This window comes from Delphinapterus leucas, chromosome X (genome assembly GCF_059928025.1).
Source record: "Delphinapterus leucas isolate spDelLeu-1000000601 "Yukka" chromosome X, BTC_Dleu_Yukka2, whole genome shotgun sequence".
Lineage (NCBI taxonomy): Eukaryota > Metazoa > Chordata > Mammalia > Artiodactyla > Monodontidae > Delphinapterus > Delphinapterus leucas.
The window spans coordinates 58,415,762-58,442,882 of record NC_143150.1 but is presented as its reverse complement, the minus strand read 5'-3'; the positions used below and the strand labels follow the sequence as shown (position 1 = coordinate 58,442,882).

At 37.3% G+C, this 27,121-nt stretch overlaps 1 protein-coding gene across 2 annotated transcripts in view; it reads right to left on the bottom strand.

Annotated features, from left to right (window-relative positions):
• The window catches only part of CHM (CHM Rab escort protein), a 198,101-nt gene that overhangs the window by 61,121 nt on the left and 109,859 nt on the right, over positions 1–27,121 (bottom strand). For both annotated transcript variants that reach the window (XM_022580809.2, XM_022580810.2), the window contains exon 9: positions 10,952–11,029. In XM_022580809.2, the coding sequence (XP_022436517.1) occupies positions 10,952–11,029 (78 nt within the window). The remainder of the gene's footprint in view (positions 1–10,951; positions 11,030–27,121) is intronic.

The following is a 27,121-nucleotide window of genomic DNA, read 5'->3' as shown; positions in this document are numbered from 1 at the left end:
TGCTAACACATTGGTAGCTTATTTGTTTGACATAGTGTGTGGCATAACAACCATGTGCCAAGCACTGTTCTAAGAGGTGAAAGCTTGGGGGGGAGGGGCAGAGTATCAGGGAATGCTCTTTGGAGGAAGTGATATATTAGCTGCTTTTTAAGCAGTTAAAACCAGTTAAAACAAGCAAATAAGAACAACATTTCAGTAGAAGGGCAGCATCTGCAGGGGTACAGAGGCAAGTAAGAGAAGTACAGGGAGGGAACCACAAGCAGTTCAGTGTTACTGACAATAAAATGGAAGCAGAGAGAGAAGAGAGATGAGCTGAGAGAGGCAGGCAAAGGTCAGACCCCAGAGTCTCATGTGTCATGTAAAAGGGTCTCAGACTTCATTCTGAAGTGATATAAAGTCACTGAAACTTTTTACATAGGGAGGGACAAAGGCAGATCTGCATACTGAACAGATCTCAATGTGTAATTATCTCACTAATTTATTTGTTCCTTAATGTCCCCCAGTAGACTCTAAGCTCCACGAGAACAAAGACCATGATTGTCTTGTTCTGTGCTGTATCTCCAGTGCCTGGCATGCAGATAACAACTGTTCATGGATGACTGAATAGATGGACGGATGATGGAAGTATTCCATGTACATGAATAGTGCAGAGACAGAAACAAAGATATGGAATCTCTGATTTAGCAGGTAAAGAATCTCTTTCCATCACAGTGCTTCTTCCAAATCACTTCCAATCACAGAACTTGTTAAAGTTCACTCATCTAGTAAGTGGGGAAGCCAGGGTACAGATCCAGGCCTACCTGACCTTAGAGCTTGTTATCTTTGTACACAAGGGCAAGATTCATGTTTTATTTATCTCTTTATCCCCATAGCAACTAGCATGTGGGTTGGTGGAGGTTAAATATCTAGAATATTACCACTATCATTTTGCAAACAGGACATACTAAAATCAGAAATTCAGCAATTTTCCTACAATGACAAATGGTATTAAGAATCAGTCACCTCATGCTTGGTCTAACATACTATTCATTACTAACTTCCAAGTACCTGGGAAAGGTAGAGTTATTCCTGACATCAGAGAAAAAGATATCTCAAGAAATAGTAATAGCAGGAAATCTAGTAAGTGAGACAGATGAAGTTCACAAGAACACTAGCTGAAGTAATTAGATTCAGACTACTGGTTACAGACATGTCTGGTCCAAGGTCATCCATACCCTACCCTAATATCAAATACTACACTGCTAAATGGCCAAATCTAATGTACAGGAGTTTTACATGGTCAGCACTGCTGTAAAGAAAAAGAAAGCTGCTCAACAAGAGCATTCAGTGTTTCCAGAAACAGTCAACAGAGGGGTTCAGTATTAGAACTTAATGAGAGAGTAGAGAAAAGAACTACTGATACCCATGTCCTCTAAAAATTAGTAAAGCAGAGTCAATGGATAATATAGCCAAGAGAGCACAGTCAATGTAGATCTTAGGAGAGCAAATTAAACAAAAATGAAAAATAAGACAACACAAGTTTTTCTTATGAAAAAGAAATACTTTGAAGACCAGGTTCAAGATGGCGGAGAAGAAGGACGTGTTCTCACTCCTTGAGAGACCACCAGAATCACAACTAACTGCTGAACAATCATCGACAGGAAGACACTGGAACTCACCATAAAGGATACCCCACATCCAAAGACAAAGGAGAAGCCACAGTGAGATGGTAGAGGGGCGCAATCACAATAAAATCAAATCCCATAACTGCTGGGTGGGTGACTCACAAACTGGAGAACACTTATATCACAGAAGTCCACCCACTGGAGTGAAGGTTCTGAGTCCCACATAAGGCTTCCCAACCTGGGGGTCCGGCAAAGGGAGGAGGAATTCCTAGAGAATCAGAATTTGAAGGCTAGCAGGATTTGATTGCAGGACTTTGACAGCACTGGGGGAAACAGAGACTCCATTCTTGGAAGGCACACACAAAGTAGTGTGTGCATCGGGACCCAGAGGAAGGAGCAGTGACCCCATAGGAGACTGAACCAGACCTATCTGCTAGTGTTGGAGGGTCTTCTGCAGAGGCAGGGGGTGGCTGTGTCTCACTGAGAGGACAAAGACACTGGCAGCAGAAGTTCTGGGAAGTACTTATTGGCGTGAGCCCTCCCAGAGTCCACCATTAGCCCCACCAAAGAGCCTGAGTAGGCTCCAGTGTTGGGTCCTCTCAGGACAAACAGCCAACAGGGAGGGAACCCAGCCCCACCCAACAGCAGACAAGTGGATTAGTTTACTGACCTCTGCCCACCAGAGCAACAGCCAGCTCTACCCACCACCAGTCCCTCCCATCAGGAAACTTGCACAAGCCTCTTAGACACTCTCATCCACCAGGGGGCAGACAGCAGAAGCAAGAAGAACTACAATCCTGCAGCCTGTGGAACAAAAACCACATTCACAGAAAGACAGACAAGATGAAAAGGCAGAGGCCTATGTACCAGATGAAGGAAAAAGATAAAACCCCAGAAAAACAACTAAATGAAGTGGAGATAGGCAACCTTCCAGAAAAATAATTCAGAAAAATGATAGTGAAGATGACCCAGGACCTCGGAAAAAGAATGGAAGCAAAGATCGAGAAGGTGCAAGAAATGTTTAACAAAGACCTAGAAGAATTAAAGAACAAACAAACAGAGATGAACAATACAATAACTGCAATGAAAAAAACACTAGAAGGAATCAATAGCAGAATAACTGAGGCAGAAGAATGGATAAGTGACATGGAAGACAGAATGGTGGAATTCACTGCTGTGGAACAGAAAAAAGAAAAAAGAATGAAAAGAAATGAAGACAGTCTAAGAGACCTCTGGGACAACATTAAACACAACAACATTCGCATTACAGGTGTCCCAGAAGGAGAAGAGAGAGAGAAAGGACCCGAGAAAATATATGAAGAGATTATAGTTGAAAACTTCCCTAACATGGGGAAAGAAATAGCCACCAAAGTACAGGAAGTGCAGAAAGTCCCAAACAGGATAAACCCAAGGAGAAACACGCCGAGACACATAGTAATCAAATTGGCAAAAATTAAAGACTAAGAAAAATTACTGAAAGCAGCAAGGGAAAAAGGACAAATAACATACAAGGGAACTCCCATAAGGTTAACAGCAGATTTCTCAGCAGAAACTCTACAAGCCAGAAGGAAGTGGCATGACATATTTAAAGTGATGAAAGAGAAGAACCTACAACCAAGATTACTCTACCCGGCAAGGATCTCATTCAGATTTGGAGCAATCAAAAGCTTTACAGACAAGCAAAAACAAAGAGAATTCAGCACCACCAAACCAGCTCTACAACAAATGCTAAAGGAACATCTCTAAGTGGGAAACACAACAGAAGAAAAGGACCTACAAAAACAAACCCAAAACAATTAAGAAAATGGTAACAGGAAAATACATATTGATAATTACCTTAAATATGAATGGATTAGATGCTCCAACCAAAAGACACAGGCTCACTGAATGGACACAAAAACAAGACCCATATATATGCTATCTACAAGAGACCCACTTCAGACCTAGGGACACATACAGCTTGAAAGTGAGGGGATGGAAAAAGATTTTCCATGCAAATGGAAACCAAAAGAAAGCTGGAGTAGCTATACTCATATCAGATAAAATAAACTTTAAAATAAAGAATGGTAAAAGAGACAAGGAAGGACACTACATAATGATTAAGGGATCAATCCAGGAAGAAGATAAAACAATTAGAAATACATATGCACCCAACACAGGAGCACCTCAATACACAAGGCAAATGCTAACAGCTAAAAAAGAGGAAATCAACAGTAACACAATAATAGTGGGGGACTTTAACACCTCACTTACACCAATGGACATTATCCAAACAGAAATTTAATAAGGAAACACAAGCTTTAAATGACATGACAGACCACACAGATTTACGTGACATTTATAGGACATTCCATCCAAAAACAGCAGATGACACTTTCTTCTCAAGTATGCACGGAACATTCTCCAGGATAGATCATATCTTGGGTCACAAATCAAGCATCAGTAAATTTAAGAAAATTGAAATCATATCAAGCATCTTTTCTGACCACAACGCTATGAGATTAGAAATCAATTACAGGGAAAAATACGTAAAAAACACAAACACACGGAGGCTAAACAATACGTTACTAAATAACCGAGAGATCACTGAATCAAAGTGGAAATCAAAAAATACCTAGAGACAAATGACAATGAAAACATGATGATCCAAAACCTATGGGATGCAGCAAAAGCAGTTCTAAGAGGGAAGTTTATAGCAATAGAAGCCTACCTCAAGAAACAAGAAAAATCTCAAATAAACAATCTAACCTTACACCTAAAGGAACTAAAGAAAGAAGAACAAACAAAACCCAAAGTTAGCAGAAGGAAAGAATTCATAAAGATCAGAGCAGAAATAAATGAAATAGAAACAAAGAAAACAATAGCAAAGATCAATAAAACTAAAAGCTGGTTCTTTGAGAAGATAAACAAAATTGATAAACCATTAGCCAGACTCATCAAGAAAAAGAGGGAGAGGACTCAAATCAATAAAATTAGAAATGATAAAGGAGAAGTTACAACAGACATTGCACAAATACAAAGCATCCTAAGAGACTACAACAAGCAACTCTATGTTAATGAAATGGACAACCTGGAAGAAATGGCCGAATTCTTAGAAAGGTATAACCTTCCAAGACTGAACCAGGAAGTAATAGAAAATATAAACAGACCAATCACAAGTAATGAAATTGAAACTGTGATTAAAATCTTCCAACAAACAGAAGTCCAGGACCAGATGGCTCCACAGGTGAATTCTACCAAACATTTAGAGAAGAGAACACACCCATCCTTCTCAAACTCTTCCAAAAAATTGCAGAAGAAGGAAGACTCCCAAATTCATTCTATGGGGCCACCACACCCTGATACCAAAACCAGACAAAGATACTACAGAAAAAAAAATTACAGACTAATATCACTGATGAATATAGATGCAAAAATCCTCAACAAAATACTAGCAAACAAATCCAACAACACATTAAAAGGACCATACATCATGATCAAGTGGGATTTATCCAAGGGATGCAAGGATTCTTCAATATACACAAATCAATCAATGTGATACACCATATTAACAAATTGAAGAAGAAAAACCATATGATCATCTCAATAGATGCAGAAAAAGCTTTTGACAAAATTCAACGCCCATTTATGATAAAAACTCTCCAGAAAATGGGCATAGAGGGAACCTACCTCAACATAATAAAGGCCATATACGTCAAACCCACAGCAAACATCATTCTCAATGATGAAAAACTGAAAGCATTTCCTCTAAGATCAGGAACAAGACAAGGATGTCCACTCTCGCCACTATTATTCAACATAGTTTTGGAAGTCCTAGCTATGGCAATCAGAGAAGAAAACGAAATAAAAGGAATCCAAATTGGAAAAGAAGAAGTAAAACTGTCACTGTTTACCCATGACATGATACTATACATAGAGAATACTAACGATGTCACCAGAAAACTACTAGAGCTAATCAATGAATTTGGTAAAGTAGCAGGATACAAAATTAATGCACAGAAATCTCTTGCATTCCTATACACTAATGATGAAAAATCTGAAAGAGAAATCAAGGAAACACTCCCATTTACCATTACAACAAAAAGAATAAAATACCTAGGAACAAACCTACCTAGGGAGACAAAAGACCTGTATGCAGAAAACTATAAGACACTGATGAAAGAAATTAAAGATAATACAAACAGATGGAGAGATATCCCATGTTCTTGGATTGGAAGAATGAATATTGTGAAAATGACTATACTACCCAAAGCAATCTACAGATTCAATGCAATCCCTATCAAATTCCCAATGGCATTTTTTACAGAACTAGAACAAAAATCTTAAAATTTGTATGGAGACACAAAAGACCCCGAATAGCCAAAGCAGTCTTGAGGGAAAAAAACGGAGGCGGAAGAATCAGACTCCCTGACTTCAGACTATACTACAAAGCTACAGTAATCAAGACAATATGGTACTGGCACAAAAACAGAAATATAGATCAATGGAACAGGATAGACAGCCCAGAGATAAACCCATGCACCTATGGTCAACTAATCTATGACAAAGGAGGCAAGGATATGCAATGGAGAAAAGCCAGTCTCTTCAATAATTGGTGCTGGGAAAACTGGACAGCTACATGTAAAAGAATGAAATTAGAACACTCCCTAACACCATACACAAAAATAAACTCAAAATGGATTAGAGACCTAAATGTAAGACCAGACACTATAAAACTCTTAGAGGAAAACATAGGAAGAGCACTCTTTGACATAAATCATAGCAAGATCTCTTTTGATCCATCTCCTAGAGTAATGGAAATAAAAACAAACATAAACAAATGGGACCTAATGAAACTTAAAAGCTTTTGCAAAGCAAAGGAAACTACAAACAAGACGGAAAGACAACCCTCAGAATGGGAGAAAATACCTGCAAATGAATCAGCGGACAAAGGATTAATCTCCAAAATATATAAACAGCTCATGCAGCTCAATATTTAAAAAACAAAAAACCCAATCAAAAAATGGGCAGAAGACCTAAACAGGCATTTCTCCAAAGAAGACATACAGATGGCCAAGAAGCATATGAAAAGCTCCTCAACATTACTAATTGTTAGAGAAATGCAGATCAAAACTACAATGAGGTATCACCTCACACCAGTTAGAATGGGCATCATCAGAAAATCTACAAATGACAAATGCTGGAGAGGGTGTGGAGAAAAGGGAACCTCTTGCACTGTTGGTGGGAATGTAAATTGATACAGCCACTATGGAGAACAGTATGGTGGTTCCCTAAAAAACTAAAAGTAGAACTACCATACAACCCAGCAATCCCACTACTGGGCATATACCCTGAGAAAACCATAATTCATAAAGACACATACACCACAATGTTCGCTGCAGCACTATTAACAATAGCCAGGTCATGGAAGCAACCTAAATGCCCATCAACAGATGAATGGATAAAGAAGATGTGGTACATATATATACAATGGTATATTACTCAGCCATAAAAAGGAACGAAATTGGGTCATTTGTAGAGACATGGATGAATCTAGAGACTGTCATACAGAGTGAAGTATGTCAGAAAGAGAAAAACAAATATTGTATATTAATGCATACATGTGGAACCTAGAAAAATGGTACAGATGAGCTGGTTGGCAGGGCAGAAATTTAGACACAGATGTAGAGAACAAACTTATGTACACCAAGGGGGGAAAGCGGCGGGTGGTGGTGGTGGTGGTGGTGTGATGAACTGGGAGATTGGGATTGACATATAAACACTAATGTGTATAAAATGGATAACTAAAAAGAACCTGCTGTATAAAAAAATAAATAAAATAACAATCAAAAATTTAAAAGAATAAATAAATCTTGACCTTTGGGGAAAAAAATGAAAAATAAGATCTAGCTGAAAATAAGCATGCATTTAGTTACATATTCCATATTTCTCCTCTCAACACTGGTATGATACTTTGATGTGTAATCACCACGCTAAACTCAATGCTATGATCATTTATGCTTCTATCAGGTTTTCTCAGTGAAAGGTGAAAAGAAAAGCACAAAAAAGGCTATCATCAGTTTTTAATCTTCGTTCATTCATTTAACACAAAGCTACTGCGTATAATGGGTGATCGGAACCTGCCTTGGTTCTGGAGATAAAGAAGTGAGACCCTGACTTTTCTTAGGGTGAATTTACAATCATAAAAGGGGACCTGAGTTGGGGGGCTGGGTTCTGATCTAGTCTGTGGGATCAGGAAATAAACTTAGACCTTAGACCTAAAGCATGGTTAGCTCTTAACTACACCGAAGAGTAAAGGGGATATCAAGTGTTCCTTATAGGAAAATTGGGGGAAAAAAGGCAATCTAAAACCATAAGGAGACAAATACAAACATCTGCAGATTCCTTGATTAATATGCCAATTACACTTAGAATAAACAATAAGTCAACCTGGATTGCTTAAAAGGAAATGTATGCTGGATATGCCCAAATATAAACTCAAGTTTTTCCCCTCAAAAAATTATCCCTCACTTTATATTCAAGTCCTAACAAAACATCTCCTATTACTGGTAGGTCTCTCAATTATTTGATTTTGAATGACAAAATAGTATTTGGGAAAGATACATTAGCCTGAGTCACCTTCAATCAATGCTAGCTTTAGATGTTTATAGAGACTCTTTGAGTTGATAGAATGGATATTTTAAAGAAGCAAAATTTCATAATTACTAGCAAAGATATGAATTTACAATTTTGAAGTACTGGTTGTCTCTTAAAAGAAACCTTTTAAAGATTCCATACACAATTTAGTATAGTGAGAATACTGTAGATATCATGAATATTATAAATGCAGGTCAAAGTTTTAACTGTCCCACTATTAAGGAATTAAATAGTTATGGCTTGGAATAAGCTTTCCAGCATGAGAATCATATGCAGAATACAAAATGGCTGTATCTTAACCACCCCAAGATGGACAAGAAAAAGATATTCACTGGAAAACTGAGGTTCTAGTAAAATAATAATAAACAGCATAAGTAGACATCTTGCTATTTCATTTACATTCATTAAAGTAGACACATACAAGTTGTTTGAACATTTTTTTCAATTTCTCACTGGGATTGAAGATAACCCAGTATGTGAGAATGCACTACATTTGGGCATATAAAACATCTTAAAATAACTTACTTCTAAGTGTTAAGGAGAAACTAAGTACTTTCAGTAACTCAACTGAAGCATGTCATAGCTGGAGGAGACTCGAAAACTACTGCAGAGTCCATCTAACTCATCTTGCAGATAAGGGAACTGGCCCAGAGAAAACTGACTTGTGTCTACTGTCACTCATGGCAGTGACCGAGTTCCATGTCTTCTTTCACTCCAGGGTTACCTGACCATTGCATGCCTTCAGAGTCGTTAGAGAATAACTGTTATGTTTGAGGTCCTTCTACAAAGATGTAAAAGAAATGAATTAAGACCTAGAGTCCCCAGTCCATCATGGAACATAGTACCACTGGCTAAATCCTGAACTTTACCTTACAGATCAGTGTTTCTTAGTGTCATCTAAGGAGAACCTACATTATATTCATTTGGGGGTGTTCCTTAAAACTGCAAATTCCCTGGCTCCACTCTAAGCACATTATCCAATTTCACTCTCTCAGCGTGAGGCACAGAAATGTGTATTTTTTTTAACAAGTTTACCTAGTGATTTCATAGGCACATTAAAATTTGAAAACTACCAAACTTTGGTCGTTAGACCCTTAGCCCTCAGCTATCTGTTGCAACTGAAATCTGCAGCAGACCACAAAGAAGAGTTCTTCTGTTCAGAGTTTGTAATAAAAACTAAGTCAAAGTTAAGGTAAATGTAGCCTTTAGTTCAACAGATGTTTTTACTGTACTAACATATCCTTTTTTTTTTTAAACAAACATGAGCCATGCAAATTCTTCATGTCACTAAAAGTAACGTGTAGGACTGGAATGAGGCCCCCAAAAGGTAAAAGAATCTAAGTAAATAAACACCAAACAAGCAATTCATTATCTGCCTTTCCATCATGGGTACATACTCATGCTTCAAAATGAATGCATAAGGAAAAATGACTCTAAGAGTCATAAAGACAACTATTCCTTCATGAACCTCCACAGAGCCCTTCACGCATCAATATATGAGTATCTTGGGCCTTCAGAGTGGATTTTTTCACTGTAGATTATCATGCTTCATTTACGTAGTACCTTTCTGTTAAATTGCTAAAAGTAAATTATAAGCCTTTAAACCATGTGCCTGTCTTATCTTATAGTAGAGAATTACTTTTCTAAAGCAAATTCACTGTTTAACTATTACATATTCTAGTTGAATTTGTTCTCCACCATATCTTGAAATACTAGTAGTGCACTATAACTGGCTTGTAAGAAGTTAACAGACATTTTATGCCACTTAGACTATAGAGAATTACTGTAAAATGAAAAAAAAACACCTTAAAATTTATATTTTTAAGCTTCCAGTTCAAGATATTAAAATATTTTATGACCTGAAAAATACTATTTCTTTATATACCCCTAAAAACAGTCACACAAGAGATATAGGTCAGTATATGCTTAAGAACATATAACAAAAAAGAAAAATACATAGTAAATTAAATAGCTCCTAAAACTTGATCCAGTTGACCCATTTAAGTTTCAATGTAAAACCCAGATATCGAAGAATACTACTTATTTAGTGTAATTCAGACAACAGCATATGCTAGTAACTAAATAATAAATCCTAGAAAAATATAGCTGAAATATAAAAATACACAGATAAATAGACTGTGCTCAGCTTTCTTTAAAAAAGCAGGTACATCCTTATTTCAATCCTAAACCAGACTGCAGACCTGATACGGTTGTAAAATAATTTATCCTCAGATAACAGGGCAGCATAGTTTATGACAACAATCTACCTAAAAACTCATTAAAGTCTTTTCTCTTGGAGTGACATGCATTATCAGCACAGATTAATCTGATGAGTCTTTAGGTGAGCTCCATTTTTAAAAATGCAATAACAGAGGGCTTTGTTGTCATCTGATGAAAATCAATTAGAGGAGGTAAGGCCATAAGGAAAACTAACATCACTCATCACCCACCCCCGGCAGCTGAAATGATTTGTCTTCCAAGCTTGGATGATCAGGAGCTATAGTCATATTGTAGGGAAATTAATTTAGTTTCTATATTCTGAACTCACTTTCCTTGTTCTGGAGGATGTAAACACAAATTACTTTTAATCAAGGTTGATATGCTATTAATACCAAGGAGGATCTTTGAAGAATCATTTTTTAAAAATTGAATTTAGCATTTTTCACTTGTGCTTGGGATGTAAATATAGGAAGGTAACATATCATCCTCACTTTCCAGATTCTTTGTCCACGACAAGGCACTGTACCAAATGGCGAAGACAATAGATTCCACCAAACACTGCACACATCCTAGGAAGAGAATAGGAAAATGAGGATTAGAATTCTTGAGTTCAAAATTAGGGTAACATAATATTCTTTTAAATATTTAACATTTAATAAATTTAATTGGTCTTAGAGAAAAAAGATTTTGACAATTTATTACCTTTTCTATCATGGTATTAAGAATCTCTCAGAGGTAAGATTAGTAATATTTTAATGCAGCACAGGTAATAGTGCTAATAATACAATGTGGAAGCCTAGAATTGAGACCAAGCCAAAAGTGTCCCTAAGCAAAGTTCAGCTACCCCCAACACCAAACCAGCTACTGACTGAGATACATAGGCTGCAAATAGCCTCAAGAGGTGATGAATGAGACCCCCCCCCAACAGAAGTGACCGCAAATAAATGTTAAGGAAGAAACAAGCAGGGAAAGCTCTGGAGATTTACTATAAAAGTAAGTAAAAACTAAACCAGGAACTGAAAACCAGAGCAGTAAGCACAAGAGTTAATGCTACAGAAGCTCTAAGAAGTTTGCCTAACTCGTGAATCTAAGGGCTGGGGTTTTAATGCCCGCCCACATAGGGAAAAGAGAGGCCTTAGGATCCAAACAAGGCAGGGAGTAGATAATAAGATATTCTCTAACAACACCTGGATCCTTAAAAGGACTCAGTGAAAAGGTGATCGAGGTAGAAAATCCAATGACTACAAGAGAGAGAAAACATAAGAAATTGTTTTACCTAAAGCCCTGTGTGGAAGAAGATATATATATATATATATATATATATATATATATACCTCTATATTTATAACCAGTGGTCTGCTCTCACACAGGTTGGGAATTTGAAATTACACTACTACATGATCCAAGAAACCCTTAACCAATAAAACATCACTAAAGTGGCTCTGGGTCAGTAGTACCCCCTGGAAACTTGGTGGAAGCAACCGCTAAAACTTTCTGGAGCAATATGACCTCAACCCACACCACATGAGATTGTCACAGAGTTCCCTTATGATGAGTTTATAATCTAAAATTATACAACAGATGAAGAAACACATCTTATCCTGAGTGAGAATTACTGGACACAATAAACAGCAGGATTAGATTCCCAAAACACTTTACTTAGATAGTAGAGCTATCAGAGATTATAAAATGGGTATGCTTAAAAGGGATGAATTAAAAACATAAGAATGATGGAAAGTCCAGGAAGAAAACTGTGCTAGGCTGAATAATGCCCCCATTACAGATGTTCACATCCTAATCCCTACAACCTGTGGATATGTTCTCTTACACAGCAAGAGGGTCTCTAAAGATGTGATTAAATTAAGGATCTTGAGCTGGGGAGGTTATCCTGGATTATCCCAGTGGGTGCGATGTCATCGGAAAAGTACTTTAAAAAAGGAAGCAGAAGGGTCAAAGTCAGTGAAGAATTTGAGGATGGAAACAGAGGTCAGAGTGATGCTACTGCTAGAAGGGGGTCACAAGCCAAGGAATGTAGGGGCCCTATATAAGCTGGAAAAGACAAGAAACAAATTCTCTCCTAGAGCCCCAAGAAGGAAGATAGCCCTGCCTACCCATTTTAGACTTAAGACCTCCAGGACTATAATATAATAACTTGTATGGTTTTAAGCTAATAAGTTTGTGGTGATTTGTTATGGCAGCAACAGCAAACTAATATAAAGACTTCTAAGTATATGAATATGATTATGACAGACGTGGCATTACAGACCAATGGGGAAAGAATGGACCATTGAACAAGTGGTTTTGAGACAACTGTTTCACACCATATTCAGAATCAATCCCAGGTAGATGAAAGGTATAAATATAAAATGCAAAGCTTCTAGAATATAGGAGGATATACATTTGAGCTCAGGGGAAAGAAATATTTCTTGAATAAGATACAAAAAGCAAAATCATAGAGAAAATCTTGAAAAAAATGAAGTATTTTAAAATTATAAACATCTGGACAACAAAAGAAAATGAAAAGCCACAGGCTAGGAAAGATATGTGCAAATATCTTACAAATTATTTAAAAATATCAGTTTGGATAATAATTTGGCCATGTCTAATAAAGTTGACGATGCATACGCCTACAGTGCAGCAATTCTATTAGGCATAAATCTTACAAAGACTCTCAGACACATATACAAAAGAAGACATGTATAAAAATATTTGTTGCTGCATTTTTTTTAGACAGCAAAACATAGTGGTTATGGGGAAGGATTCTGACTGCCTGAGTTTATACCTCAGCTATTCCACCTACTGACTGTGTGACCTTGAACAAGGCATTTAGCCTCTATGTATCCTATTTTCTTCATCTGTAGAATGAGAATAATAGTATTTATATCACAGAGGATTCTTCTGGGAATTAAATGAGTTAATATTTGTAAAGAAGCTACACAGTGCCTGTCATACAGCATTACACAAAGCATTAATTAAATAAATAAATAGAGGTACTACTTGATATACATCACATGCAACTCAAATGTCCATCAAGAGGAGAATGAACAAAAGAAAATGTGGTATATTCATATGTGTAATAAAGAATTTAACCTGGCCCACAAAGACGTCCGGCCTTTGTTCTTGGCTTCTGGGAGGTTATCTCTAAGCCCTTGGAATGCCAAGCCTAAAAGAAGTGTCCTTGTTTGTGTGTAGCCCTTGGGTCACCAGACAGTCTAACAATATGACATAGGGTGAGGGCTGGCCACACCAGAGTCTTAGGGTGGGGACTAGTCATGCCAGAAAGACCAAAGTGTGATTTAGGGTGGAGACTTTGGGAACTGTGGTATTTCAGTTAACCTCTGGTGGGGCTGGAGACTGAGATCAGCCCCATGGGCAAATCAGTCACACCTGAGTGATGGAGCTCCAATGAAAACTCTGGACACTGAAGCTCTGCTGAGCCTCCCTGGTTAGCCATCCTCTGTGCATACTGCTATACATCAATAAGAGGAGAATAACACGGGGAGAGGACAACTGAAAGCTCCACATTTGGAACCCCCCTGTACTCTATCCTACACACTTCTTCCCTTGACTGATCTCAAGCTATACCCATTCCCTGTAATAAAGCATAATGGTGGGGCTTCCCTGGTGGCACAGTCGTTGAGAGTCTGCCTGCTAATGCAGGGGACACGGGTTCGAGCCCTGGTCTGGGAGGATCCCACATGCCGCAGAGCAACTGGGCCCGTGAGCCACAACTACTGAGCCTGCGTGTCTGAAGCCTGTGCTCCGCAAGGAGAGGCCGCAATAGTGAGAGGCCCGTGCACTGCGATGAAGAGTGGCCCCCGCTCGCCACAACTGGAGAAAGCCCTCGCACAGAAATGAAGACCCAACACAGCCAAAAATAAATAAATAAATTTAAATATATATATATATATATTTAAAAATAATAATAAATAAAGCATAATGGTGAGTTAACAGCTTTTAGTGAGTCGTGGGAGTCCCTCTAGTGAACTATCAAAACTGAGGGTCGTTTTGGGAATCCCCCAAACATGCAGTTTGTGTCAGAAGTGTGGGAGGTCTTGTGGGGACTACACCTTCTAACTGTACAGTTGGCTTAATCTCTCACATTGTACTACAGAATACTATAAGCAATTTAAATGAATGAACTACAGCCCCATCTATCACCAGGGATATATGGCAAAAACATAAAAATTGAGCGATAATAGCAAGTTGGCGAAGAATATATCCAGAGTGATACCATTTATAAAAAGTTTTAAAACTTTATATGTAAAATAATACTATATATATATATATATACACACACACACAATATCATTTATGGACACATATACATGTAGTAAAAGTAAACAAACATTTAAGGGAATTAGGAACATGAAATTCAGGATAGTAGTTATCTCTGAGAAGGGAAAGAGTGAAAGCTATACTAAAGGTTTCAATTGCTCAGTTTCTTTAAAAAATATATTGAGAGCAAATATGGCAAAATGTTAAGATTTGGCAAAACTGTGAGTGGTTACATGGGTGTTCTTTATATTATTCTCTGTACTTTCTGAAACATCCTTAAAATACTTCATAACCAGATTATAATAAAAAATATAAATGAGTGATACAGATAAGTGACTCTCTCTAAACATGGCATAATATTCTTATTGTATTTCTAAATTCAATCATTTTAGTAGCTATGACCAAGCTAATTAAGTTAGGTAATAATTCCTTCTGGTATAGAACAACGAGGAAATCAGGGATTTTTTTCCCATTGAAAAATTTAGACTAATACAAGAAATGGCACACTAGAGCAAGCAAGCAAAATTTCATGTGTTCAGAAACCCTTCAGACTGCAAATTGTACCCAGGACATTAGCTACAAGATATTCTCTTCTCCTTGCTAATCTTGTTCACCAGTCACATAACAAATTATGAAACAATATTTATTACCTGCGTTGGTACACCTGGTACTATTTGAGACATTGTACTCAGATTCTAAAGAGTGTTAGATGAGGTCATATTTCTGCTGGACTGTTTAGCTACATTTCTCAAGTGATATTCTGCCTCCTGTTATTGGTAAGGGAATACTGATACAGTGAAATTGATGTGATCAAGACAAACAGCCCAACTTTCACCATCAATTTCCTGATGATATTGAAGGAGATCATATGCACATGAAATGTTACTGGCCCACTAAAAATAAATAGGCTGAATTAGGTTAAGGCCCCAATATGGACAAGCAAGTTAAAAGTATGAACCACACAATTAACATTCTCATTAGCTTGGGGATATCTTTTTCATGTGAATAGTTGCACCAGTGTCTCCAACTTCCTCGTAAGTAGCTACAGATGAGCTGTTACCAACTGACCTGTGGAGTTTTTCATTTCAGTCAGACTGGTGCATGTTTCTCTCTCTCGCTCCCTCTCTCCCTCTCCCTCTCTCCCTCTCTCTCTCTGTCCCTCTCTCTCTCTCCCCACCCCAACACAAACATCAATTCCCCCTCTGGGGAAAAACAATTTTAAGTATCTTCTCAGATTGCAAGAAAGGCAAGGAGATCAAGTTCAGAATTAGTCAGAGATTGTATAAGGTTAAAAAATCATAAAACATTACGTCATAGACTATTACAAGTTTATCAAAAGCATGAGAAATCCACTTAACTAAAAAGAAATGCAATTTTCTAGAGACCTCCTTTCATTATATATTGCACTTGTTTATGAAACACATTGCTACTTTAGTATATATTATCAAGTAACTTTTTGTTTGAAAATTCATTTCTATGAAGTTTTTATGGTAAATGAGACCTCTGAAAAATACATTTAAATATAAAATGCAACAGAGGCATCTATATTTATTTTAGTAAGCCATGAAAAAATTACCAGGTTTTCAAAAACATGATTTATTAACAGTGGACATATACTATATGGAAGAAACATAAGAACGTAAAGATGTTAAGAACTGGTTTGTGAGGATGATGGTGAATATTACAGAGGAAGAAGTACAATAATGACACTGTCATGATAATCCAACAAATTTCCTTTTAATTTTAAATGAGAACATAGGAAGTATTTTGTGCTCTTGGAAAGATGACTTGATATCTTCTATAAGTGTCTGTAACTGCAAAAGCATACAGTTGTATGTATATGTGTTTTTCATACTGCTTCTCACTGGCTTTTTTTCCCCTACAGCAGGTTTACTTGTTACGGGAGCTATGTGTTGCTCACAATGGTGGCATTTGTTCTTTCTCACTTCAGTATTTTCATCAATGTACCTAGTGCCCAAGTGACAAAAAACAGCGTTTTGTAAAAAGTGCCGGGCAAAATGATGGGATTGATGAAAACTCCTCTGTGTGATATTCTTATGAAGCATTTTCACATTTAGTCTTTTTAAAAAATGTTTGTGGTTAGGGGAGAGCTACTTGGTGGCAAGGAGCCACTGAGGAACTCTTTTATGAGTGGGTAAGAAGCACAACAGCAGGCAGTTCTTGAGAGCTGCATGCAAAACTCATTTACATGAGAAGTAGGGAATTACATGAGAAGTGAAGAAATAACTGTTGGCTACATAGTGGTCTTTGGTGCACACAGTCAATAATAATGACAACAATACAAATAATCATCATGGCTAGCACTGAGTGCTCACTAAATACCAGAAGCTTTACATGTATTAACACATTGTATCCTACAAATCCATGAGGCAGAGTTTTAGAGATTTGGAAACTGAGGGAAAGAGAGGTCAAGTGACTTGCTTAAGGTCATTTAGTAAATGGTACTGCTGAATAAAAACTCAGGCAATCTGGCCCCAGTGGCTTCTCAGTTAACCATCATACAAACTGCTTCACTGTCAGTACCATCCTTTTTGGTGTTATGAAGGAAAGCAACACGAAGTCAGATAGTCAAAGTTACTCTTAGAGTTGTTCTAATTCCTGAAGAGTTGTAAAGATTATTACAAAGAGTAAAATAACTCCTCAATTTCTACACTGTCTCCTAAAAAGTACATGTTTATTCTCTATCTGTAATGTTAAATGGATTATGTGTGACTGCATTTTAGTTAGAACATAAGCTCAGAGTAAGAGTAACCATGGGAGTACTCATCTTTAGAGTACCTAGCAAATTATGAATACTTTGCAATTCACATTTTAAAAAGTGATTTATAAAGTATATATTGGTAAGCTAGAGATTTTTAAACAGAAAAAGTGCTGTTAGTAGAAAGAAAACATTTTACCATTAATTCTTTGGGAGGTAATAAGTTTCTACAAGACACGTTTTCTTCCAGTGCATTAAATGGCAGTCTAGTGATCCAAGGGTTAACATGCCTTTTGATGGAAAATTAAGCTGCCAAAGATGGTGAACATCAATGACTAAGACGCCAGTCAGGTCCCAGATTTCCCAGTTCATATCAGCCATCCTGGGGCCTAACATAATGCCTGGCAAGACAGCTCTGTACATCTACCTTCTAGAGTGTACTATGGGGCTAAGAGGCAAGAAAGTATACGTTTTATGGGACTTAAAAAAAATCTACAAACATACTAAATACAGTAGGTAATACTACCAAAAAAAAGTCAGTACAGAAATACATTTGAAACACTTTATCAAATGCCATTAAAAACAAACCAAACAAAAAAGTCCATTATAAGAGAGTTCTGAGTGACCACTGATCATCATCACTGTGCTTTAGTGACACTTCAGCTTAACCTGTACTGATACAGCAGAAGTTCCATTCAACAGTAATTAGGCAAGTCTAAGTTTCATGAGAGACAGACTAGCTTCAGTGATTCCATCTATCTATACAAAGTCCAACTGTGGTTACTTATTTGTAACTGTATTCAGACACATACATCTATCAGAGCACTACATTTAAAGTAACACATTGAGCTTTCCATCATGTTTAACCAGTGCCTGCTGGTCTGAAAAACCTGTATGAAGAGGCTTACATGTAGGTATATGTGTTTATTTTTAAATATTTAAATACACACATACATACAGTGGGTCCCAAACGTCTTAGTGCTGTTGACACACACATACTTTTAATATATATTACATAGAATATAGTATGTTTATGGGTTATATACTTACATTGCATATTTATACTACTACATCATGTTAACTGGTTACATATTTATATTACTTAGCAGGGTGTTTACTTATACTACCATCCTTTTTTCCCTTTTTTTCTACTTTCTTCCAGCAGGAAGTAGGGAGAAGGAGGGTGACTGTATAGTGGGTGTCAGAAATGAATGATGCATTTTTGCTGTAGTTGGTCTGTCTCCTGGGAATAAAAAATTGGGCAGCATGTAAGTCACAGCATCATCTCCCCCCTCCACTCAATATCTCCCCAACAACTGAAGCTAGTGTCATCCAACTCAGCATAGATTTCCTATTGGCCCAGAACTGAATGCTTTCTTGAGAGCAAGAGCTACACAATAGGGAATGATTCCTGCAGCCTCAGGAAACAGTTATGTTCATAACAATCCCAAGCTAGGCCTCATCCCTTGCTATAAGTTCTTGGGATTCATTACTATGAAGTTTTAGACTATGCAGCAAGACCATGAAAAAAGAAAGAAAAACAAAAACAAAAACACCTCCAATGAGTGCTCCATTACAACGTTGTCTCATTCACAGTGATCCAGTATGACCAAAAAGGCACACCCTACCTAATATTGGTCATGGTGATAGAACCCAAAGGAACTTGTTTGGGAAGCAGTGATCACCAAAACTAAAAGGTCACTAAAAGTCAAGTGTAAAATCTCAGTCACGATGTATAAATTGCACAGAGATCAAGAGATCACCTCTTAGAGGTGGTTGTGCAATCCACATGTATGGTCAACCTCTGGAGTCAGGCTGCCTAGGTACCTATCTGGATTCCCCCACTTACTAGCTGTGTGACTATGCTTCAGTTCTCAAGACTATAAAATGGGGATAATAATAAAACCTACCACATAGGGTTGTTGCGTGGATTAAATGAGATAATGCCTGTGAAGTGCTTATTCTGTGCCTGATACACCGTAAATAAATTGTAGCTTTTGTTGGCTATCACCTTCTATAGCAAAGAGGACAATGATTAAAGACTGTACCACCCATGCGGGGTTTATAAGGCTAAACTGCCATTACTATGAGAATCTGCCTCCAGGTGTTCAAGGCCTGTAGTTTCCTCTAATACAATTTAAGCAACTTAGGTACCACCTGGTCAAGTCAACTACCTTCCCCAGAGGAAACTGTGACAGTTGTAAGAGAGCTGCTGATGCTGATGAACACTGAGATTTATTTCTTCATTCCCAAATATTTATGAAACTAGGCCTACTATGCATCAGCTACAGTTCTGGATATTAGGGATATAAAAGTCAACAACACAAACACTGTCCTTGCTGACGCATAACTTACCTAGTGCACAAGAGAGACAAGAAATAAAGTAATAGTAGACAGTGGTATGTGTTCTGAAATAGTAAAACAGGATAACGTGAGGGTGATACGTGGGTCTGAACATTAGATAGGATAATCAGGGAGAGCCTCTTTGAGGAACTGATATTTGAGCTGAGACCCAGGTGACCAGAAGACATCAACTATGTGAAGATCTGGAGAAAGAATATACTAGGCAGAAGAAACAGCAAGCTTGAAACTTGGAAGTGCAGAGTAGCTTGGTGTATTTGAGGAAGAGAGACAGCACCAGAGGGGTTGGAATGTAGTGACTTAGGGAGAAATATCGTATGAAATGGTGTCACAGAGATAGCCAAGGTCTTGACCATGCAGGGCTTCAAAGGCCACAGCAAAGACTTTCAATTTTATTCTAAGAACAATGAGAAGCCACCAGAAGGTTTTGAGCAGGACAGTGACATAATCAGACTAGTATTTTTTTAAAAAATGAGCCTGGATGCTGTCTGGAGAATTGTCAAGGGGGCAAGAGTGGAAAAGGGGAGGCTAATTATGTCTGCAGTAGACCAGCGAGAGATGATGGCGGCCTGAAGCAGGGTCATGGCAACAGAGACGAAGTGGAGAGATTGGGGACGTATTTGAGACATAAAGCTGACAAGAATTGCTGATGGACTAGATGTAGCAGGAAGATATCTTCCTGAAGACAAGTTTAAGGTAATGCACATATCCATGAGAGCAGTCTCCCCTCTGAAGTGTGTAACAATCAAATCCAACTGCTCAAGTCTGGTACAGTCTTCCCGTACAAGCAGCGCTTTGAAGGGCTCCTGCAGAAACCCTCTTCCTCCACCTGGGGTGTGGTTATTAGAGTCAGCTATTTGTTACAAACTCAACAATCACTAACTCCTGACCATTCAACAAAATTACTACTTAATACTAATTTCTACATAGGAAGGCACAATGAACGGATTAGTTTCTGTGCTTTCAAGGAGTTACCATGGGCCTGGAAGGGCACAGCATTATTAATGATTCAAGAAATTATATGGTATAAGTATCTGAGTCAGTGGGTCTTTTGATGCAAATTTCACACTCACTGAAAAAGTTGTGGGCAGATGGATTGCCCTTTAGGCACTGCCGTCACTCTGGGAAGGCATTATCATCATGCTTAACTTAGAAAAAGCTGTCAAAAAGCAATACATAACTTTCAGAAAACTCACTCCCAGAAACTGCCCCTATTTTATAGATCTTAGCCATATATCTAGCTTCCTCTGTTCTTGGTGACATTCTGTAGATGATATATTCTTTTTTTTTTCCAGCTTTTCCAGCTGTCCTTAAATTTAACTTTCTATAGGAAAAGTCACAATAAAACTATGTATTGGATGACAGAAACAGATCTGTATTTAATAACTGCACCAGGGGCCCAGAATAAATTAGCATAAATTACAGAGTACAAGTCATCATTCAATCTTTAAAAAATAAAGTCTTCCAAAAACACTGGGGGTCAATTTATACGCTTGGGTCACAATCTAGGTTCTGTATCTACAGTTCTTGTGTAAAATGGCTCCCTGGTTTGTAAAAGGGCCAGAATCACCATGCCAACTCAATGATTCTTCAATACAGCCCATCACAATGACATCCACAGAGCTTTTAATGAAAAAGCACTGGTGTTTCCTGACTACTCTTTAAACATATTATAAACTAAGCTCTTGATAAAACTGAATTTTTCAGTCTGAACACTCAGGCTAACAGCCTCATGTTTCTTATTTGCCACATGTCTGCTAAGGCAAATTCATTTAAAAATAGATCTTTCAAATTCAAAAGAAAGCCTTTTGTTCAAACTTTTGGGATGTAGCAAACAAGTCTACAGTAAACCAACTTATGTTCTCCATGAGATTTCTTTTGATTAATCTCCTTTCTCAGACTTTCTCTGTTTGACATTCTATAAATGACATACTCATCTCTTGTTTGAATAATCCTTATTCAAACCCTTGATCCATTTTCCTGTGTAGTCTTCAAAACTCAAATTGTACAAATAACACAGGTAAAAAGGCATCAATTTTGAATCAGGACAATAATATACTCTTTTATTTCTAATGACCTTTATGATTATGTCAAGTATTATGTAAGTCTTTCTGAATGTAGACACAAGAATACCCAAAGTAAATATCTTCAGAGATCCCTACATAATGACTCCTGGATCCCTTTCATGAGTTGAAAAATATGTGCACAGCCATCTTCTCAGACATAGTCTTTCATGCTATTTTCCTGCCTTCTCACATTGCCTTGTGAAACAGTCCTTCAGCTAATACTCTTCAGCTTAGTATTTTACTATCTACAAGCTCTCAGTGTCAACTATAAATTGGGAAGCAACTGGGAGAGTTACTATGCTGACCCCCCAATCATTTATAAAATGTTAAAAAAAAAAAAACCTAAACATTGATTCTTAGGAGAGCCTACTGTAAAAATCTCCCCATGCAAGTAAGAGCTCATTTAAACCACCCGTTTGTTTCTTCCTTCCTGTGTTTAAACTAGATCTCTCTGCATGACTAAACATTATCCCCAACCCCATGGGGAGAGGACATTTTTTAAAGCAGTCTTTGGTATAAAATCTTATCAAAGGCTTTTTGAAAATCTAAACTGTTCACTGGCTCCGCCTTGTTCACACCTTATTTACCCCTCTCAAAGAACCCTGTTAGATGCTGAGGTATAATTACCTCACAAAAACCATGTTCTTTCCTCCTGTGAGTTATTATATGTTCAATAACTTCACCCTTTAGCTATTTATTACAAAACTGACTCTCAAGTCGAATAGTTAGCCTTATTCCTCTGTGGTTCCTTGGGCTCCTTCTTTAAACTATGCACCCTCTACACCTTCTCTACAAACCAAAGCAATTGATTTCCTTCAACTGCCCCTCCCAACCTGAACCCCTGCCCAAGCCTGTCACATTTTAAACTGAGATGGTTCACACACAAAAGTGACCCAGGCCTCTGCGATCCCAGATCCTTTCATTTTTCTCCTTTGTTGGCAATTCATATAGTAAAATAAAACAAAGTAGAGTCACTTCTGTTGGACAAATCCTAGAAAAGGCCTGCAAACCTTCTCAGTTCAAAGGTTAATGGTACTGGCCTGGGACCTGAAGGTAGAGCTGTCAGCCATGATTCACCTCGGGCTGTGTTATGAGACTGAAAGTGCTCAAATTACCCAACCAGTTACCTGCCCTGCACTAATTTGCAATAGATGCAAAAGTATTAAGTCATGGACTTAGCCCTCTGTTAAGCATATGAGACAAATGACATTACTAAGTGCAATAACTAGAGAAAAAACTGAAGATTATATTATGTGGTAGAGACTAAAAGCATTCTAAAAGGGAGTTCAGAGAAGGAAGAGGTCAACATGTTGGAGGAGGCAGAATTACAGAATGTCAGAAACAGAGAAAACCTTTACAACAGCTGGACCAATTCCCTGTTACAGAACATCAGAGAAGTTAAACTACTTGCCGAAAAGCACACAGCTTCTTTCAGCCAGAGGTACTGGAAGATCTGATGGCTGGGCCTGAATCAAGCCTTGGAAGAGGAATAGGGTAGGCTGTTAGGGGTGGGGGCAGACTCTAAAAGGTGAGAAAATATAAGGAAATGTAGAAAGGTGAGAATGTATATAGATATCTGAATAACTGAATGGATGTACAAACTGGGGAATGACAAGAAGGAGTTGAAGGATCAAATGATTATGGAATGGGGTTAAAAGGTAGGTAGAAGCGTTGGATCTGATGTGGCAGACAACAGAATGCCACTGGAAGTGACATGTCATCTCAATGAAGGTGGCAGATACTGGGAGCAGGAGGACTGCTAAGGGTTACAGCAGGAACTCAGTTAAGTGATAAGTCCTGGATCATGGCAGAAGAGTGGAAACTGAGGAAAGCATAACTCTAAGAAATTGAGAAGAAATAACACAGTAATTAGGACAGAGTCAAAGGTTAACCCCAGAATTTCTAGGCTGTCAACTTGTGACAAGAAAAATATCACTGGAATGCTTGTGGTTTCCTTAAGGGGTGCTCAATTTATATAGTAACTCAAAATCCAAGTTTAGACTTCGGAAATGGTATGCGCGTGGTATAAATACACTACCTACCACAGTTGCTAACTATGAGTTTGATGTAATGAAGAAGAATTTTAGAATGGCTATAATAATTTTCGAAAAATCTCAATTTGGTGAAAAATATCAGCCTCTTAAATGCACAAATAAAAATTGTCATTTATCTATAGCAAGGAGTTGCCAACTGGAAGTCCATAGGATAAATCTGTCTGTAGATAAGTTTTGTATGACATCACAGTTAAAAAAAATTCCCTTGGCAAAAAGGATCTGGATCTCTAGCTTCTTTGAATAAGAGAAAATCTGACAACAATGGGTCTGCAATTGAGACTTAGGGTCGTATAGCAGCTGCTCCCTTTAGGTGCATCCTGTGCTCAACAGTTCAGTGTGGTCGCTACCACTCCCACCATGTCCTTCCCAACTTCACTTCCTTTCTGTGACCTGATTCGTCCCTGGAGACATCTGTCATTGCAATCCCTATGTCTCAGTTGTTCACTAAGTTTTCTTTTGATATTTTTATTTACCTTGTTATGAATGTTCTATGTTAAACGACTATTATTCAGGATGTTGTTCATTACAATTTAAAATAAGGATCTTCTAAAAGAAAAAGAAATCCATTAAAGACACAGCAAAATGCAAATGTTAACAGAATTGGTAGAATTCTGACAGTGTTCATTCATTTTATTAGCTATAGAAGATACTGAAAAAGGGAAAGGTATTTGATGTTCTGAGGTGGCCACAATTTATTTTTCTGAAAACCAGTAGGGTGTTTCCATTTCAAATTGACTGTAACAAGTAATGGAGGAATCTTGGGAAAGCCTGTGAATTATCTCAGCTTCCTTTAGATGAAAAAAAATCCACCTATGAGAGGCAGTGTTAAATCAAAGGTTAAACCTTATTTTGAATTCCTCTTACTTAGAATGCTAACACATTTTATACTTCAGTTATTTACTATTTAATACAGATATTCTTCGTACTTTTCAGACATTAAAATTAACACAATGAAAATACAAATTTGAAAAATAAGCAACGGTCATTCATGTGAAATTCATATCTGGGTCTGCCTAATGACAGAGAATAAAGACAATTTTCCTCACTTGTGAACATGTCTTCCTCTGTCAAACTAAAAGGAAAAAAAGAAAAATGTTACTTTCAAAGATAACAAAATAAAATAATATACTGCACATTAATTAGAAAAAATGACAACTTGTTTTCTAAGTTCACAAAGTCTCGGATTTTTTTCAAATATAAATTTATTTTAATAGGCTCTGACAGAGGTAATGCTTGACTGCACAAAGCTGTGGTTAGAGTTTAAGTATCATCAGCTATGAGTGATGGAGATCTACCATTCCCCTACATGCAACTGTAAAAAATACAAAGCTCAGCAGCAAGAAATTTCTCATTTGTCCCACTGTAATTAAGTTAAAAAGAACATGCGAATCCAAGTAAATAAGTTCCTGAAGAATTAAGAAGCACTGAGTCTAATGAGATATATTTTTTCTGTTTCATATATTAAACTGCCACTTCAATTACTTGTTTATAACAAGATCAAATAAAATTCATAAAAGCAACATAATATCTATCCAATATATTATTCAGATAATTGTATATATTTGGAGCATAACCTAACTCTTTGATGCCATTAACCCCAAACAATAGACATTTAAACTGACAGAAGTCTAATTGAGTACTGCTTCCAACAGTGATTTAGATTTTACTGAGAGCACATCAACACTGTACTCACTTTCAACTTTGCCCTGGTGACATCAAATTGTATTACAGATAAATTAACAGTTGTGAAAATTTTTGGCTGGTAGCCCTTATCCTACATACCCTTTAAAAATCCAATTTTAGTGCCTATCAAGGTAGGAATCAGCAGTGGTAATTTTTTTTAATACAGCTGCAAAACAATAGGACCCATTAATAGCTGAACTTTTGACAGCACTATTCATGATGATTTATGAGTTTGTATATAATTTGATTATTCTATTAATTCTGCTGATTACTGCTTCAGCTAATAAACTGAAGGTCACTTCCAAAATAAATCTTCATTACATTTCACAGAAAGTAACTGCCTCCAACTAGTTGTTTTCTCTAATTAAAAACTAATGTAACAAGAAAATAAGACTTCAGGGTTACTGCATCTGTTGCTACAAGAAAAATGTACTGTGTGGATATAATGTTCCCAGGACAAATCCAACAAAACAGAAAGTATCTCTTCATCTAATTTCTTTACCTTCAAAATGGAAGAACTATTTTATACATATTCATTTGTACTAATTTTGAAATTACAAGAATAAAATCTGAACTGTATTAATGCTTGAGAATTTGAAAACAAAGAATCTTTGAAAATATTCTTCAAATTCATTAATGTAAAATGTAAGGCACTGTTTTCATTTCTAAAATTATAAATGTGGGATTCTATTCAATATATATGAAAAATGAACAGTAGGTCTTTGCCTTAACCAGAGTTTTTCCTAAAGGTGGCAAGAGACCTTCTCTGCCGCTTAAGATAAATATTGGGCACAAGGCCCTGACAGCTTTGGAGGGAGATCAGAGGAAAAATGGCAAGGGCTCACATTAACGTATTATTCTTATTTAATCTATTTTTACACACAGAACATTCTGTGTCCTGGATTTAATGCTTCATTTTATTACTTTTTTTAAAGTTCTCTAGACCTTCAGCTGAGGTCCTATCATCAAAGCTATTGAATCATACAACTACATCAAACCAATAAAGAAAATTAAACATGATGCATATTTTTCCACAGAAGTCAAAAAGTAATCCTCAAACAGGAAATCATATTTCAAAAGATAGAAAGTTTGCATATAAGAAATTATTGGGACACAGAGATGCTACAAAGAGCAGGTAGCAGTGATTTGTATGCTCACCCATGGCCTCAATTGGGGTACTGTCACAAAGTCCACTCTAACTTGCTCATTGTGTCCCGGTCATATTAACCTTTCTATAACTCAGAAGACCCCACCTTAGACCTTTGACACAGTTCCCGCTGCCTAGACTCTTTCCTCAAATCATCGAAAGCTGAAAGGGTACAATCTGTGGTGTCACTACACTCAAATGCCACCCCGAGTGGCCTTCCCTGACCATCACAGCATCTAATGGGGCACCTCCCTGCCCCGACCAACAGTCACTTCCTTCCATATCACCCTGTATTTTCTGCACAGCACATATAATTCTCTTAAATTTTGTCTACTGTCTTTCCATCCAACACT